At 40.6% G+C, this 13,534-nt stretch overlaps 1 protein-coding gene across 5 annotated transcripts in view; it reads right to left on the reverse strand.

The window, feature by feature from the left end:
- LOC119850986 (serine/threonine-protein kinase OSR1) overlaps positions 1-13,534 on the reverse strand; it is a 134,575-nt gene that overhangs the window by 20,971 nt on the left and 100,070 nt on the right. For all 5 annotated transcript variants that reach the window (XM_038390026.1, XM_038390025.2, XM_043509719.1 and 2 more), the window contains 3 exons: positions 7,916-8,025; positions 4,105-4,206; positions 617-750 (listed from right to left, as the gene is read on the reverse strand). In XM_038390026.1, the coding sequence (XP_038245954.1) occupies positions 617-750; positions 4,105-4,206; positions 7,916-8,025 (346 nt within the window). The remainder of the gene's footprint in view (positions 1-616; positions 751-4,104; positions 4,207-7,915; positions 8,026-13,534) is intronic.

Consider the following 13,534-nt stretch of genomic DNA (forward strand, 5'->3'; position numbering starts at 1 on the left):
GAAAGAAAGAAATAGTAATAAATTGGAAATTGCAACGCCATTTGCTTCCCCCCCCCCCATCACACCCTTAACACTGAACAGATGATCACCTACTTGTAGTGAGAGGATGATTTTAAACTGCTGTATCGGGATATTTTAAAAGGATTTTCATGGATGAGAGAACGTGTTATGGGAAGTTTGCCAATGTTTTATATAGCTGCCCGTAATTAATAGTCCTTATAACCAAATGAGTCAAGATTGCACTAAGAGCCTTCTTATATTTGCAAATTTAAAAACAATGTATATTTGAAAAGCCTCCACAGGTAAATACATAGTTCACAACCTATAATTTCTGATGGGCAAAAAACACAGTGCAGCTTGAACCAGAAGCGAGACAAAAATTGCAATTAAGTCTCTGGGAGTACAACACTGAGCTAGTCAGAACCGGTTAATCAGAATGGAAGTTGTGTTTCTTACCAGTCGTACACAGTATTGAACATTTATCCCTATTTTTTAAAAATGACGATGGGCAGGAGAACTTATTGTCAGACAGCAGGTCCTCTGCAATCATCTTGGCTCAAAGATTGCAGAGCTAACTAGGACAACTTTTATTTTTAAATGGTGGTGGTAGTTTTACCTTTTTTCAGGGTCTTTCTGTAGGCATGAGGAAATCATCTTCCTAAATGATTTCCCATACTTCTTCAGCATTTCTTTATCTTGCACGCCAGTCTCTAAAGAAGGTGGATCATTCTGTAGTGTCAGCATTAAAACCTGAAAGAATTAAATCCATTGGAAACATCTAGGAAGGCCAAAAATTCTTAGAAGTCAGGTCTAGGGAACCCCACACATAAAGCAGCCTGATGCATTCTGGTGACGCACAACTTTAACATGTTAGGAGATGTGAGATACAGGCGTCAAATTGAAAGTAACGTCAGAGCAAGTTTTCAGGTCAGTCACGCCAGCATGATGCAGCGCCAAAGGGAAGAAAAGGGACGCAGCATTTCTGCCAAGCATGTTCATTCTATAGACACTGGTCATATGAGACTTTAGATTCAACTGCCCAGTTCAAATTTCCCTGCAGGTATCTTAGACTTGTGGGAAAGAGAGAGTTAGAAAGAAATATGGCTAATTATGAATGTAAAAAAGCCCAAAGGATAATTCTCTCTCTCTCTCTCTCTCTCTCTCTCTCTCTCACCAAGTGGATGATTTCTTCTATTCCACTATTCTGAAGGGGGAAAACAAATGATTCTTGCTACCATCTTACTCTGTCGCCTAGATACATGTTTCACCAATTTTAGAAGAGGAACCAGCTTGCAGCATAATTTAAAGGTTTCCACTATTCTAAAAATGCAGTGGTCCATCAATTCATACAGAATTATACAATCAAATGTAAATGGAGGTTAATATTCCCAAGTCACAAATATGAAAACATAATTACAACTTAAGTGACCTTTATAATCCAGAATCTGAACTTGTGGATATATAGTCATCGTAGAACTGAGTGCAGGCCACAAAACCTACTGTAAAATGCTTTTAAAATTCCATTATCATACAAGAAAGTATTGTTGAAAACAACATCTGCTAAATCAGTGAATATTTGTCTCTTACTTTGCAGACCAGGGGCATTGTTAACATGAACACTGACCGCATTTCAAATCAACTCGGTGGTTCAAGGCCTTGTCTGCAAAGGAAAGTTGCACCAGTTTAACTTATTTTAGTTAAACTCGTCCAAACCCCTTGCTAGACTCTTATTTCAATTTAAGACAAGCTTATTTCAGATTAGCGTCAATCAATAAGAAATGTGCTTAAATTAAACCAAAATTTGATACTTAAACTGAAATTAGAGGCCACAAAAGGCTTTGCACGTTTAACTGAACAAGTTTAAAAACTGATTTAAATGAAACTGGTGCAACTTCTGTGCATAGACAAGGTATAAGGCAGGTCTCTTTTCAGACTATTTGTCAAACCCATTCAATGTTTCAGTTTTGAATAAAATATAATTGTTTTCTAGAAAACATGTTTGCTCCATTGATGCTAGCTGGTGAAAACCTACCTTTAATTCCTTAGCGATAATCAGGGTAAGTGGTTGCAATTTTTTGCAAGAATTTGAACAATATGCAACAGCAACATAAATCTAAAACCCCTATTTAAAAATCGGGAGTACATGAAACAAGTATTTGAAGAGAAAGGATATGTCTTCTGCACAGCAAATATCTGACAAAACAATTACCATATTAGTCTGGAGTATGTCTGCATAGCAGTGAAGTCTCCAGGTCCCTTAACCCATAATGCTGTGTAGCAAGGGACAGCTAGTACAGTTACAACACAGCAGAGCTGCAATGAAGGGAACTTCTCCCCCTCCCCCGCGAGTCCATGTGTTCAGTTAACTCGTTTACTAGAAACAGGTATGTCTGAATATAATGTAGAAATAGGTCCTTATTTTCTGAATGGTGAAGTCTTAAAATCCATTGCATCCTATCAAGCCAACTGTACCACTACAACAGGAGCTGGTTTTCCTTTTTTTAAAATAAAGGTTTTAATACTTAAATTTAAGCAAGGGGTAGAAAGATTTGATGTCTACTATAACAGGAGTTAAAGTATTTTATGTGGTTTAAGCAAGATTTGTTTTATTCTTTTCATGGTAAAAACTGTCTGAATTCCGGATGGATGGATAGATAAGGCTACGAGTCAGTCATGGAGCTCACCGATTCTGTGATTTTAAGAGACCTCTGTAACTTCCTCAAGATTCCACTAATTCAGCCCCAGGCAGAGGGGCTCAGACTTCAGAGCGAGCCCGAGCCCTGCAGCCAAGCCCCACTGCCCGTAACTTATCTTTGCGGGGCCTCCTGTGGAGTAGGGCCCCAGCCAATTGCCCTGCTTGCTACTCCCTAACACTGGCCCTTTGTACGTTTCTGCAATTTTATTGTTGATTGCCTGTGTCCTGTCTGTGACTTTTAATAAAAATACACATGCCAAAATTTTAGCCATATTTTATTTATTTATATATTATAAATAAATAAAAAATATATACACACATTTAAAAAAAAAGTAGCAGCATGGGGAAATCTGTCTCTCTTGCAGAATCTAAGGTTTTTGCAGGTGGCAGCAGGATAAAAATGGGATTCAAAAAATATCCTGCCCAGGGCTCTAGTTTAGAGCAACAACCTTCCTCAGGCTTCAGCGATGTGCCTTTAAAATGGAAACCTCTGAACTAAAACAACAAAAATACCATATTAAAACACAAATCTCAGCTCAGTTCCCATAGTTATAACTCCCCCAAATAGATACCAGGCAGTTAGTGCTGACAAAAACATACGGTGAAACGTACTACCTCTCTGACAGAATGAACCCAATTACCTTTCGGGAATACCCAAGGCTGAGGCCCTCAATTCATTTTACACAGGCTACTGACCAGCCGCCAGATAGCAACTTCCAGTCTCCAGCTGGGCTAACATTCAAACCAGGAGAAGAATGTAGAGCCTCTTACCTCTATTACTAATCCAATGAGGTATCCAAGCCCCCAGTTAAAAACTCACCTGGAACAACTGGTTCCAGATTTTATGAGTAGGTGAATAGAAGGTAGGAGAGGACTGATTATCTCCTTATCCAGGGGTCACTGGATGCCCTATAATCTTTGAACCACTGCTTTTTCTACAGCTCTAAGAGAAAAGACTGCAATGCTGCTTTTAAAGGATCCAGGTGAGATATCTAATACTACTCATGAGTATCTGCGCAGGGAAGGGTATAGATTTGAACAGTACTATTCTCTATTTTAAGCACAAACATAAAAAAGGAATGACAGGTTTCAGAGTAGCAGCCGTGTTAGTCTGTATTCGCAAAAAGAAAAGGAGTACTTGTGGCACCTTAGAGACTAACAAATTTATTAGAGCATAAGCTTTCGTGAGCTACAGCTCAAAAGGAATGTAACATTTAAAAGGACTTCCCCATAGAGATTATAAAATGCAATTCTCTGAGTCTGATGGTATTTTACAAATACAATCACAAAGGACAGACAGCTCTTCAACAAGAGGAAAATTGGACTGACCACATTCTTTCAAATAACCTCAGGAAATACTGTTTAATACTGTTTTTTGTCACCACAAGTATTTGAAGATTACCGCTCACCTTCATCGGTGGGTATTTGTGATAAGGAGCTGCCCCAGTAGCCAGCTCTATAGCAGTGATTCCAAAACTCCAGATGTCTGCCTTGAAGTCATAACCTCTGACCTGAAAAGTAACAAGATATTACGCTACATATTTTTCATGATCCCAACTACACCTCTGCCAGCAGGCTTTGAATGGAGCTTGTTAAATGTTTGCATCATTTCTTTACCCTCAAGGACTCGGAAAGACATCTTCCATTAAGCTTTGCTGGTATTGCAGTTATACCCAGGAAGGAACATGCCTTTCTTTACCTTTCAGTTCCTTCCTGGCTGCAAATCAGAAACCTTAGGTAGAGCAGTCATATCTGAGGAAGACCATATTTGTAGCTTGTAAAAGAGTTTTCATATGCCACATTACCAGTACAAAGGTTACATCAAGATGGCTACTAGATATTGGGTTCAACCAGGCTTTGGCTTCCATACCAATATGGAAAGTCGGACTGCTTGTATGACTGAAATAGTCATAGTAAGGGGATTGATAGACATATGACTGTGTTTGGGGCTGTGCCTAGCCAGCTACTTTGTTAAACTAACTGCAATCACATCCAGTCCTGAAACAGGTTAGCACTCTACTCTTTGCACTGGGAAGTCCGTGCCAGCCTGGAGTTGAGCCAGGCCACTGACAAATTCCTAATTCCTGCTTATAGAGGCCATTGCTGATATTTAATATTTTGCTTTCCATTAGATTGTCTTTTGGTTGAATGGGTATTATTAGTTTCCACATTAAATGGGCAGATTTGTTCACTGAAGTCATCTAGCACTTAAACCTCCACTATGCAAAGAAAAAAAAATTTCATATGCCGGTAAGCCTTTTTCCTCATTAATATTATCTAGTGTTTTGGCATCTGAAATGGAAAATTTACTTTATTCACTGAAGGGAAGAGACACTGTGTACTAACTTTAATGAGAACTACAAACCACAAGTGTTTTGCCAAAATGAAATTGTTCACGTTTCCTGCTCTCAAGACAAATGGGAGAAGACTGCAAGAGCTGAATTGGTGGAAATTTAATAGCAGTATTGCACTAGGTAAGTTAACAGTTAGTTTAGGAGAACACACTAATTCTGATGAAGCTAAAAGCTTTGCACAAACTATCTGTAAGGAACAAGACTATTGTTGCATTTTGAAGAGCACTTCCAGATTTCAGTTTATGGTTCATCTTGTTCTATATTCATATGGTTAAATTAAATTTGATAAGTTAACTATCCTTCGTTTACCTTGTACTAGTTGCTTGAGTTCTGCAGTCAATTTTCTTTTTGTCCATCTCTGGACACTCCATATCTAGCCTACCTGGGATACTCCAGTTTGATGGGATTTAAGTGAGAGAAACCGCTGGTAGTGATCTCCTTTTACTATGTGAACTTGGCTTTCTTGTATTTATATGATTATATTAGTAGAGAAAAAAAATCTCTGTAAAGTTTAATAAAATTAAGTTGCATCACACTGTATGTGGATCAACAATGCTAGAGAATAAATTTAAACTATAATCAAAGACAAAAACAACAGTGAAGCACAGTGTTAGTCTTGTAGTAGGTGCACAAATACATCGATAATTTTTTACCACCTAATTTATTGCTTCTAATTACAGTACAAAATCCTGCTTGTAAATTGAAGTCATCAGGGAAGTTTTCAAATTCCTATAAATTAGTTTAATATAGCTAATGGCTACCCAAAGGGAAATCAGCTCTTCACTTGAATTTTGATCCAGAATATACCAATAACCTTAATTTGTTTCTACTTTATGGATTTAGATCAATGAAATTTACCTCTCTTCAATTTGTGCCATAAGTTGTTTTCCAGTCAAAATGTGCAGAGCATTTAGAGGGATAATGGTGGAATAGGGAAGTTTATTCCAAAATTAAGAAATGGACTTGGGTCAAAAATTCTTTGATATCTACCTTTTCTATTTATTTATAACTCAAGATATGATTGGCTCACACTGACACCTGCTGGAAGAGAATGGGATGGTATAAACAGCCTTTCAAAATAATTCCTTGTAATAATTTCACACTCACAGTCCTTACGAACTCTAGTCATCCCCAGACAGCTGTCTCAATAGAAAATACTAGATATATTTATTTTAGTTACGTTTCCCTCCTGGTTACGGATCTTTATAACCACTTTATCCTTTCAGCTTTCCCCTTCCTTTGATCAGTTGGTTTTTCATTGATCTAATCCCCTCTCCTCCTTAATCACAGACATTCTGGACACAATCAGCCTGGAGAAGTCCAGCTCAGTACTGCAATATCACAGAACAGGAAGGGACTTCGAGAGGTCATCTAGTCCAGTCCCCGGCACTCGTGGAAGGATTAAGAATTATCTAGACCAGAGGAGGGCAAACTACGGCCCGTGGGCCACATCCGGCCCAAAGGACCGTCCTGCCCAGCCCCGGAGCTCCTTGCCCAGGAGGCTAGTCCCTAGCCCCTCCCCCACAGCCTTACCTCACCATGCCACCAGCGCAATGCTCTGGGCAGAGTGGCTGCAGAGCCTGTCCTGATCTGCTACTCTGTGCTGCGTGGCGCCGCTGCCTGTCCTGGTGCAGCCGCGCTGCCAGCCACCCGTGCTCCAGGCAGCGAGCTAAGGGGGCAGGAGAAGGGGGGGGTTGGATAGAGGACAGGGGAGTTCAGGGGGCTAGGGGTGTGGATAGGAGTGGGGGCGGTCAGAGGGCAGGGAACAGGAGGTTGAATGGGGGCAAGGGTCCGGGGGGGGCGCCCTCAGGAAGGGGGGGGGTTGGATGGGGCAGGAGTCCCAGGGGGGCAGTCAGGAAGGAGAGGTGGAGTAGTGGGGGGCAGTTAGGGGTGGGGGTCCCGGGGCAGTCATGGGACCAAGAGCAGGGCAGGTGGATGGGGCAGGAGTCCCGGGGGGGGCATCCGGGGGCGAGAAGCAGGGGGGGGGGGGTCCGATAGGGTGCAGGGGCTGGGCCATGCCTGGCTGTTTGGGAAGGCACAGCCTCCCCAAACCAGCCCTCCATACAATTTCCGAAATCCAACGCAGCCCTCAGGCCAAAAAATTTGCCCGCCCCTGATCTAGACCATCTCTGACAGGTGTTTGTCTACCCTGCTGCTCTGTCCCTTGTGCCTCCATTTACATAAGACAACAAGAGCAGACACCACTTCCATTCCCAGCTGATCAGCAGGTCAAGGAAGGAAAGAGAACCCAACATCCTAGAGGCAGCCATTCCTTTCCAAGCGATACAAATGCTAACTAGGACTTCAGTAGGGGTGAAAAATTCGGCAGGGTAATGAATCGTTCCCCCCCCATCCCATCTCCCGACCCCCAGTTTTCCTCCACACCAGTTACTGACATTTACATTTGTTTTTTCTTGTGGGGAGTAGTCTGCACTGAATGTTTAAGGAGTAAACATTCTCTTATCCCTCCCATCACCACCAATATCCTCCATTTTAATGGAGCAAGTAGCTCCACTGAAACAAACTCTGACAACGGTTGCTGCTTAAGAAACAATCCTGGATCTTGAGTAGCCTTTTTTCAGAAGCTAGTTGGGATGACAAAGGGTGCTAGAGAAAAATCTAACAGACAGAAGAAGGGCCTGAAATTGTGAGTGCTCAAAGCGGTCTGAAATTTTAGAGAAAGGAGCCTGTACTATACTGAGCGGTATGAGTACTAAGCTGTCCTCTGGGACCCTCAGAAAGCCACAGTGGGTGGTATGAGGGCTGAGCCACCACAGTGACCAAAGTTTTCATAAACAAACATCAATGACTTAGCTCACTTGCCATGTACAATTTTCTAATAAGACACTACCAATTAAACAGTTACCTGTTCCATGACTTCTGGTGCCATCCAGCAAGGGGTGCCCACAAAGGTTTTTCTCACTTTATTTCTGGTAATATCACCACCAGTCGCTAAAAATGCACTAACACCGAAGTCTGAAATAGCAAAAAAAGCCGACAGTGAAGAAAACATCCTGAACATGAAAAAAAACCACATAAGAAATCTCACCTATGCAGCTAATGGTCGTGTTTCACAAGGGGAAGTTTCTGAAGGACTAAGAATGATCGACTAAGGCAATTTAGTCCTTTGACAATGTCCATAACCATAGATACTATGCAATTATATCAAAGAGGTGTGACGTGCAATCCACAAAAAGGACAGAATTCTAATTTTTAACTATGGTTTTTGGGCCAGGGTATGAATGAAGGACTACATGCGCCGTCAACACGCAGCAGATCTCCCACTGTCATCAGTGGGAATTTTGCCGAGACACCAAGGAGAAAATGGTTGTTATGTAGTAAGAAACAATAAGAGTTCAGTTAAGTGAGTTATTGTCTCCTTTAGCAACATCCTGGACTTATGATCAAAGACTGGTCTTTCCTCTTCCTCCACCCCAACTCTTTTCTTCTATTATCTGCATCAGTCTTCTCTTCTCTCTGCAGTAACTCCCCACCCACACAGGTTTTACTCACCTCCTTCCCTATCCCATCAGTTAAAATGATTAGCAATAAATGTTGATGTTAATCTGAAAGCCTAACAACAATGTAAATATCCCAATAAGAAGAGCCGAGGGCAGACAGGGAGCTCACATTATCTACCGTCTCACTGACAGATGTAACTCACTTTAGTCCCAAAGTCACCTGCATTCTAACATGAACAATGTGTCCCATCACTTATTTCAGATATAAATAGTTTTCTGACAATAAACAGTTGAAGCTGAAATTATAGAAAGTTGTTTATACTCAAGGGATGAATCCCACAGGATTTTAGGCTTCCTAAAATAATTTGCATCCCTCATTTAGGTCAGCCAAGTTAAGAGATACCACTCAGAGCCATTATTTCATTCTGTTTGTAGCCTCAGGAAGACAACATTACTCTGATTAGTGCTCTGCTCATTAGGAAGACTGCACCAGAATGAGGGCGGGAGAGTTAGGTGTTTAAATAAATGATTAGAACTGGTAAAATGTGAAAAGTGTCACGTGGACCACAACTGTTCCATGCAGGTGGGATAGGAAACATCTTAGTTTTCGATACTATGCTACCAAGTGAAGTATATTCTGTCAACGACCCATGACTAGGTCACACAACATTTTAATTGGGTACCTGAAGTTCACAAGCTATTGCCAATCAATGACAAAGTGGTAATGTTACTGGAATCAAGAAGTGTAACTGTTTCCCACTGAAGTAGGAGGCTATGCAGAGGCAGTTTGGGACTGGATGTTGATATCTCTATTGTATCAGTGTTTTAAATAAGTCCTCCCCCGCCACCGCGGTCCAACCTGAACTAGAATTCCTTTGTCAAGCTGAAACATGAGGAATACTTATTCAAAGAGGTACCTCACAATACTACGGTTCTAGTTATTAATTAAATCATGCTTTTAAAAGGAAGTTTAAGCTGAGCTTGCAATCACAATGCTGACATTTTGTGCAACAGATACTGGTGCGGTACAGTGAGTTTGTGAAAAGTGACACTGCCATGCAAGAATGAAGTGTGATACAAGCTCTCTGCTCAGAGTGAAAGGAGAACTTTATAAACAGACATGGTAAGTCCCTGGTCTAAGAGGGAGCCAGGGAGAATTTTTTCATGGGAGGCTTTGGGTGTATGGGCAGAGTAAAGGAAGAGAAAATAACCACAGAAGATGGGAAAGAAATCCTTGCAAGACTGTCCTGATTTGTGCCTCAGATCAATGGAAAGATCAAATCAAAATTAACAAAAAAATTCAACTGATAATTCTTTAAGGTTGCTTTTTAAAAAAAAAAAAAAAATTTCTCCTCCAAGTCCTCACCCCTACTCTCTTCCATTTATTCCATAGTGCCCCAAAACGCCAATTTTCTACTCAGACTGCAGTGCTGGATTGCTGAAGGGGACAGGTCTTGCTGATGCAGAATTTTGGCTGATGGCTCCAGACGTAAACTCTCTAGCTGATAGTTGGTCATCCCAGATACAATCTACTCTATTTTTATAATCTTTTGTATATAGGCAAACTTATACCTACAGAGACAGACTTCCTCCAAGCCCTACATACACTTTGGATATCTGGTACCACACCTGCATTAAGCTCCCTTTAGCCCAAAGAATCCCAAATTATTTGATAAACTGGTGTACAAATGATGGGCCTGACCTGCAAGATCTGACTATGCAAGATTCCAAGCAACTTCAGTGCGAATGTGTGTAGGGCTTGGAGGATCAGAACCTAAACCACAGGAATTATTTCACCCACCAGTGAAGGGCAATCAATCATTTTGGATCTGAACAAACAGCACATGGAAGCAATCGATGACGGTATAATAGAGGAATTGAAAGAGACCATACCTAATTGTAACTACAGGAAGATTTTTTCCAGGCAAAACAGTACCACATAACACCAAGGTTAACAACCATACTCCTATAAAAAGTGACATCTGTTTCATATTCACAAGTTGTCAGGATATGGAGTTCAAGTCTCATTCTGAAGACTGCCCCTTCAGCAGCAGTGCCCTCTAGTGTAGGGGTTCAGCAAAGACTCTAAGGGAAGAGCACCACCTTCTCCAGGAGCCTTATTCTACTCAATAGTAGAAGACGACGACACCCAGTTAAATTAATGGCCCCAACACTGGATTGAAAAGTAAACACTTAACACAATACAAAATTAACCTTACTCACTACAATTAGAAATGAGAGAATAAGAGCTTCGCAGGATTCAGAAAAGGACTGGGCATTTATATGAGCAACAACATCCATGTGTCTATTCACTAGGATAAGTTTTTCTAAAAAAGGACAAACTCACGCTTCAGGCCCTAAAGCTACTACTAAATGTTGAGGATTCTGCCTCTATTTATGGTTATTTCATAATTGTTTGTCATTTTTTGCACGGTCCTCTGAAGAATCTGGTACTGAATAAAAGTCTAGATGGACCATTACCCTGATCCTGTAAAACAGTCCCTGTGTTTCTACAGAATCACCAAAGGTGCAGTGTCAAAGTTTTCCTTTGAGGCCTCCCATCCAAGTATTGACCAGTTTCATTCCTGCTTAACTTGTAAGATCCAATGAGGTTCCAAAACAAGGTTCTCTAAAATTAGGTGTATTTAGCTGAAGCTTCAGAATTTGTTTAGATAGAAATCATCCTACTCATTTCAGGTAAAAATGTTCCAGCATCAAAAATAAAAGTCGTTTAATAGCACACACACCACATTTCAGAAAAAGTAAGAATTTTATAAATTCCATCTTGGAATTCTGACAATAAATCCCTTGAGCTCTGCATTTGTCTTGAGGTCACCAGAAAGCCTTGGTGGAATTAAATTGTATTCCATTACATGTTGATTTAGTCAATAGTTTTCCAATCCATTTACTGATTTCCAATTTTCTGAAATAGCCCACTGTAACAGTGTGCACTAATGCTTTAAAAAAAGAGCGCCTGTTACATCAATATTTGTAAAAAGCTAAATAAAATGCTGCCCACAAGTTTAAACTTTATTCTTATTGCTGAGGTAGAAGCAGCAGTATCATTACACTTGGATTGGTTCCCCTAACACAGGCTTATGACTGGATTTGTCTGCCAGTATCAAACATGTCGAGAAGGGATGAAATGGAACTTAAACGTTTTCATCACAGAAAATTTTCTAAACTCTGGGAACATGCGTAAAATGTCACTGAATCAGAGGTGCCCTGATAGACAGATACAAAGGGCAGATGTAAGGGACAAGATGCATAGTTCTGCGAGTTTGTGCTTTTTTAGAAATAGGGCAAGTCTAGGCTGCTCATTTCTCCTTTGATTTTAAGTAGTGCTGCTTTTGCGATGAAGCAGAAGTGAATCTGTACAGCTGGAAGTTGCATTCCCAGTTTATTTATTTGCAAAACCTGGATAAATAAGGTCTTCTCCATGCACAGGCACCCCTGTGCCACCCATAAATAACCTACTAAGACTCCATAGTCAAGAAAATGCTTAACCAAAGACATGGATCTTCCACTATGAAGGTCAGAAAAGTTGAGCTTCAGAAAGCTCTCTGGCAACCCCCCAAAAGCTCAACTTTTCTGACCTTCAGAGTTGAAGATCCATCTTTTGGTCAAGCATTTTCATCACTACGGAGCTGTAGCAAATGCAAGAGTTCCCTGCCAGAGGGACATTGATTGAAAAACAAAAACTGTCTCCCCATCCAAGAACTCCCATACAGTAAATGTCAGCAAAAGACTCTAATCTTCAGTTCTGGCAGAAGGCGTCCCTAAGGAAGCTTGTTCCCAAACCACGTAGAGTATTGGAAGTTAAGACAACTTGAATTGTTCTGGAAATGAATGGTAAGTTAATATATTATTTCTTGCTGGCACTGCCTCACTCTACCAGATCCTGCATTAGCTGAACCTACACAGTCTTAAAGGTCTTTAGTAGATTTCACTCAGGTGGTCTAATGGCTGTAAAAAGACCTGGGTTGCTATAGACAGGTTTATATTAAGGAGAAGTCTAAATCTTTCCACTAATTGCTGTCTAATCAATGATATGGGCTACCACTGCTCTTTAGGAATCCAGATGTGATTTAGTGGTCCAAGAGTGCTCCAAAGATTCCAAAATTCTGGCAATGACCTCTCTTGCAAGTCATAATCCAAATCTCAAGTACTTCTGGGACCTGTGGATAAAACTAATTGTGAAAACCATTTCTCTCCATCTGATCAGGTGCTTCTGTGGAAACAGTATTGGAATTAGCCCAGTCAGATAGATTTAATCAATAATATTGCAGCAAGATATGTTGAACGTGTTATTAAGAAGTGGGTGAAGTAATATCTATTATTGGACCAACTTCTGTGGGTCAGAAATACAAGCTTATATAGAGCTCATTTCAGGTCTGGAAAACAGACTCTGTCACTGCTAAGTACAAGGTGTAATAGATTGTTTAGCATAAGTAGTTAACACATTTCAAGGGACCATTCAAGGTGAAGTTACTAGTCAGAAAGAGGAATGGGGACAACAGAGTAGAGTAGAGTAGCTGGAAGGGGTTGTTAGTGGATTATAGACTTGCAATAAACCATAAATCCAGTGTCTCTATTCAGTCCATGATTTTTAGTGTCTAGCAAATTTATGAATTTAAGCTCCCGGGCTCAATCTATTGGAAATGTTGTAGAGATTTCCTTTGAGGATGAGGACTGAGCAGTCAGATACAGAGTGACCACTTTGTGTAAAGTTTCAGAGTACCAGCCATGTTAGTCTGTATTCGCAAAAAGAAAAAAAAGAGTACTTATGGCACCTTAGAGACTAACAAATTTGAGCATAAGCTTTCGTTTAGTGAGCTGTAGCTCACAACTAAATTTGTTAGTCTCTAAGGTGCCACAAGTACTCCTTTTCTTTTTGTGTAAAGTGTTCACCCACAGGTGATATAGTGTTTTCGTCTTATCTTTGTCCTGTGTGAGTTCATTCAAGAGCCTAGTGATTGTCTGGTTATTGGGGCCTTTAGTGCACTGGATGTGGTACACCAATT

This window comes from Dermochelys coriacea, chromosome 2 (assembly GCF_009764565.3).
Source record: "Dermochelys coriacea isolate rDerCor1 chromosome 2, rDerCor1.pri.v4, whole genome shotgun sequence".
Lineage (NCBI taxonomy): Eukaryota > Metazoa > Chordata > Testudines > Dermochelyidae > Dermochelys > Dermochelys coriacea.